Genomic DNA, 4,806 nt, shown 5'->3' with positions numbered 1-4,806 from the left:
GGAAAGTAAATTGTTGCAAAGAATGTGAGGCAGATGGTACGTTTAAAACTTTCATCAATACTGTTTGAGTTTTTAAAGATGTGTACTAGTGTTCTCCAGTGCCCTATTAAGAATTATCTCATAAGTGGTAGCTTTTAGTTTTATCAGTACAGTACTGGGCCTGTGCTCAAACACTTTTTACACTTTCTATAGTAGGATACTAAGAAATCATGATAGCTGAATATTAATGATGCTCTGTGAGATAAAGAGATAATAGATAAATAACGGATAGATGATACATACACACACATAGATAGCAGTATCTTATCACAAGCAGAAGCATAATAGTATTTTCTGAGTGTAAGGCTCAATTCAGGGACCTCATCTGATGTAATCACCAAAAAACCCTGATGGTGAGATCTCTCCTCAGTTTAATGATGAAGGAGCTGAGGACCAGAGAGGTTGAGTGTGTCATCCTAGATCGCACAGCTGATGACTTATAGAGTTGGCATTTAGCCCACATTTTCTCCTCTCCAAATATTATGTCCCTCACTCCGCCCTCCCGGCCACCTCAGGAGCGAGCTGCCCGTCCTGTCTTCACAGTCTCCTTTTGTAGATCTCTCTGTACGTCTGGCACCCACTCTCCATGTCGGCAGCTCCGCATCCACGGATTCAACCAGCCACGGATGGGAAATATTGGTTAAAAAAATAAAAAAATTGGACACATACTGAACGCATACAGACATTTTTTGTCTTTATTTTCTAAACAAAACAACATGTCAACTATTTACGTAGCACTTACATTGTCTTAGGTATTATAAGTAATCTAGAGATAGTTTCAAGTACAGTGGAGGATGTATATAAGTTATATCCAAATTCTTGTCATTTTATATACAAGACTTTGAGCCGTCTTAGAATTTGTTATCTGTGGGGGGGTGCTGGGAATCAATACTTGGGTACCAAGGGATGACGGAACCTTCATAGTTGTTTCCTATGGTTATTCTATTTCTGTTTTTTGGAAGCACCAGGCAGGTGACTGTAACGCCATGTCTCTCTTTCTCATTCCCCTCTGTGGCCCCAGGAGCGGAGCATGGACGCTGGTCCCCCGAGCATGGCCAGCACCCCCCTGAGGAAGCACCCAGCTGGGGCTGGCCTCAAGGCCAGCCGACCCCGAGTCATGTCCAAGAGTGGGCACAGCAACGTGAGACTCGACAAGGTGGATGGCATCTACCTGCTCTACCTGCAGGACCTGTGGACCACCGTGATCGACATGAAGTGGAGATACAAGCTCACGCTCTTTGCCGCCACGTTCGTGATGACCTGGTTCCTGTTCGGCGTGATCTACTACGCCATCGCGTTCATTCACGGGGACCTGGAGCCCACTGAGCCCGTTTCCAATCACACCCCGTGCATCATGAAAGTGGATTCCCTCACCGGAGCTTTCCTCTTCTCCCTGGAATCCCAGACGACCATTGGCTACGGCGTCCGCTCCATCACCGAGGAGTGCCCCCATGCCATTTTCCTGTTGGTGGCCCAACTGGTCATCACCACCCTGATTGAGATCTTCATCACGGGCACCTTCCTGGCCAAAATCGCCAGACCCAAAAAGCGAGCCGAGACCATCAAGTTCAGCCACTGCGCGGTCATCACCAAGCAGAACGGGAAGCTGTGCTTGGTGATTCAGGTGGCCAACATGAGGAAGAGCCTCCTGATCCAGTGCCAGCTCTCTGGCAAGCTCCTCCAGACCCACGTCACCAGGGAGGGGGAGCGGATCCTCCTCAACCAGGCCACCGTCAAGTTCCACGTGGACTCCTCCTCCGAGAGCCCCTTCCTCATTCTGCCCATGACGTTCTATCACGTGCTGGATGAGAGCAGCCCCCTGCGGGACCTCACGCCCCAAAACCTGAAGGAGAAGGAATTCGAGCTGGTGGTGTTACTCAACGCCACCGTGGAGTCCACCAGCGCCGTCTGCCAGAGCCGAACCTCTTATATCCCGGAGGAGATCTACTGGGGTTTTGAGTTTGTGCCTGTGGTTTCCCTCTCCAAAAATGGAAAGTACGTGGCTGATTTCAGTCAGTTTGAACAGATCCGGAAGAGCCCGGATTCGACTTTTTACTGTGCGGATTCCGAGAAGCAGAAACTTGAGGAAAAGTACAGGCAGGAGGACCAGAGGGAACGGGAGCTGAGAACCCTGTTGTTACAGCAGAGCAACGTCTGAGCCCCGGGGTGGGGCTGGGCTCCCCAGGGCTTTCCCTTCAGGACTCCCTTGGGACTCCACGGAGGCCGTGAACAATGAGAACGCCGGACACTCTCTGCTGAGCCATAGGGACACACGCAGCAGGTCTTGTCCTTTCATCCCGTGGCTCGACCAGCATGTTCGAGAGAGTTCCTTTCAAGTGCCTCCCCTAGGACACAAACTCTTGAAATTCAGGTTTTCTAAGTGGGGCCCCATTTTATTTCAGAGATCTGGGTAGAGAGCGGTAGAAATGGTTTTCTGGTGGATGGACAGACATTCACAATGCTGACACGGAAAGGGAAAGCATTTCTATCCAGGAATATCAGCTGTAATATAAGGTATTTATTTAATACAAGTATCAAAGGCATTATAGCTGGGGGTTGAAATGTGGTTCAGTATTCACCTGTATCTTTGCTTTAAAACATACTCACTGTGTCCAGGCAGAGAAAATGTTCTATATATTGATGGGCATCTGGCAATACCCAAAATGGGGTGGGCAGGGGACTCTGTATTTACAAAATATAATCATCCCATGGTCACTGTTTTTTAGCAGACTGAATTGTATGGAGTGAAACTGATACGCTCAGAAGTCAAGAGTTGTGAAATCATGTCCATACCCCAGTTCTGTTGTTCCCACTCGTTGCTGTTGTTTGGGGGATATACTGCCACTTCCTGTTCAAAATGTGGTTCGAGGGTGGCCCACAGCACCATCCAGCCTATTAGCAGCAAAGATTATCAGATCCTAGCCCAACTTGCCAAACCAATGTCTATACCTTGACAATTTCCCCCAGTGACTTGCGTATAGGTAGAAGGTCGAAAAGCTCTGCTCTTGACTGTGTTTACAAAACCACTTTCTGAATCTAGGTGGAAAACTGAATCTGTGGTTCCCTTGATCACAGGCCCCCCAGATCTGCCCTCTCTTTACTTCAATATCATGGGTCTGTCTTTCATTCAGCCTTTCCATTTCTTACCTCCGAAAAGACCTTACCCCCCGGGGAACTGCAGAGAACGAGCCACCGACGTTCTAAGAGCCCTTAGAGTCACGGCTTTCCAAGTCATCCTCGGACACGGCTGGTGATTGTACTTATCACAAAAGAAAACTAAGCTGCAGAAGGATGTATGAAATATCCCCAAGGCTGCTGTTTGTAAGGTTGAGTGGGACTGGGAAGGAGATGGGAGGTGGAGGCTCCGCAGTGTGACCCCTTGATGCAGAAACACAATTTGATAACCCCATGACACATTAAAGTGCGCCCTCCGTATTGGAATGCACCTAGACCATCAGTATTGCAGAGGTTAACACTTTGCCGCTGGCAAAATTTAGGGGTCCAGTGCCCTGCATTTCACTGGGGAAGAGAGTTTCAAGGACTGACTAAATGTATCAAAGGTGAGAGATCATTTTATTCAAACCAAGACAGATTTGCATATTCACTCAAGCAAGATGTGACCATCGATGGTTTGGCTATGCATACACACAGATACACACATATGAGCCCATACACACACACACACACACACACACACACACACACTCACACACACACACTTGCATGCCCTGTCTCTTCAGCCATAAGCATGGTAGTCATCCATGACAGACATTTGCAATTGAGAGAGGAAGTCCGCCATGATTGTGCTCATGCGTGTTGACTCTTAAAAGATATGAACAGTGGGTCTCAGAGAAAGTGAGAAAACTAGATTCAGGTCGTCAGTGAAATGATGCTCTGGATGATAGCACATCAGGCCGTGTCTTGATGTAACCACAATTGCAGATGTGCTTGCACTAAATGGAAAATGTGGGGGGGAAAATCACTGGCCTGGAAGAGAGCTCATCTAATGCAAGTATAAGAATAACGGAGGTGAAGTTGGTAAAGTTTTGAAGAACAATCCCAACCCGTGCATGAGAGGAGGGATTTTTCTCTAATTGCTTAGGAGCCTCTTCTTCCTCTTCCTCTTCCTCTTCCTCTTCCTCTTCCTCTTCCTCCTTTTGCTCTTCCTCCTCCTCCTTCTTCTTCTTCCTTTGATAATTTTATGTCAGGTGTATTTACATCTCCATTCTTTAAAAAAAATAGTACATGTTAGTATAGTTAGACACTCATCACTTTAGTTACTATAAATGATTATTTTTGTGTAGATTGTGGTATGATCGACAGAAAAATAATGCCCCTGGGCACGTTTACAGCTTTTCTGTTTCACTATGAAATTCTTTTCACAGTATTTATGTCCGTACTCATTTGAATGTGATAAAGATTAAGGACCTTTCTCATTTCTATTATATATGGTGCAATGATGTAGCATAAGGTTTAGAAATCATCTTGCAGGTGCATTTAATATATATCATTTTCAGCCAGATTTGGAGACCTTGATCACCAAATTTTTTGTACTACACACAAAACAAAACAATATGCAGTGTCTTAAAAACCAATATATGTATGAGTCAACAAATCATAGCATGATATCTAATAAGTATTTCTAAAGTTATGCCTGGTTTAAAACTTATCATTTTCCAGATATACATAGTTATCATTATTTTGTACAAAATATTTTAATGCTAATAGGCTAACAAAAGATTCAGGTAGCAAATTTATTTTACCATA

General features: G+C 45.5%; 1 protein-coding gene across 1 annotated transcript; it reads left to right on the top strand.

Annotated features, from left to right (window-relative positions):
- Window positions 1-1,090: 1,090 nt before the first annotated feature.
- On the top strand, window positions 1,091-2,197 carry KCNJ15 (potassium inwardly rectifying channel subfamily J member 15; the record flags this gene model as incomplete). The annotated part of the gene is made up of 1 exon (XM_080695565.1): window positions 1,091-2,197. The coding sequence occupies one exon, from the start codon at window positions 1,091-1,093 to the stop codon at window positions 2,195-2,197; it is 1,107 nt and encodes a 368-aa protein (XP_080551691.1).
- Between the last annotated feature and the right edge of the window lie 2,609 nt (window positions 2,198-4,806).

The sequence above is a fragment of the Muscardinus avellanarius genome, assembly GCF_963383645.1.
Source record: "Muscardinus avellanarius genome assembly, chromosome: 5".
Taxonomy (NCBI): domain Eukaryota; kingdom Metazoa; phylum Chordata; class Mammalia; order Rodentia; family Gliridae; genus Muscardinus; species Muscardinus avellanarius.
The sequence above is the reverse complement of the archived record's forward strand: the minus strand, read 5'-3'. Positions and strand labels throughout refer to the sequence as shown.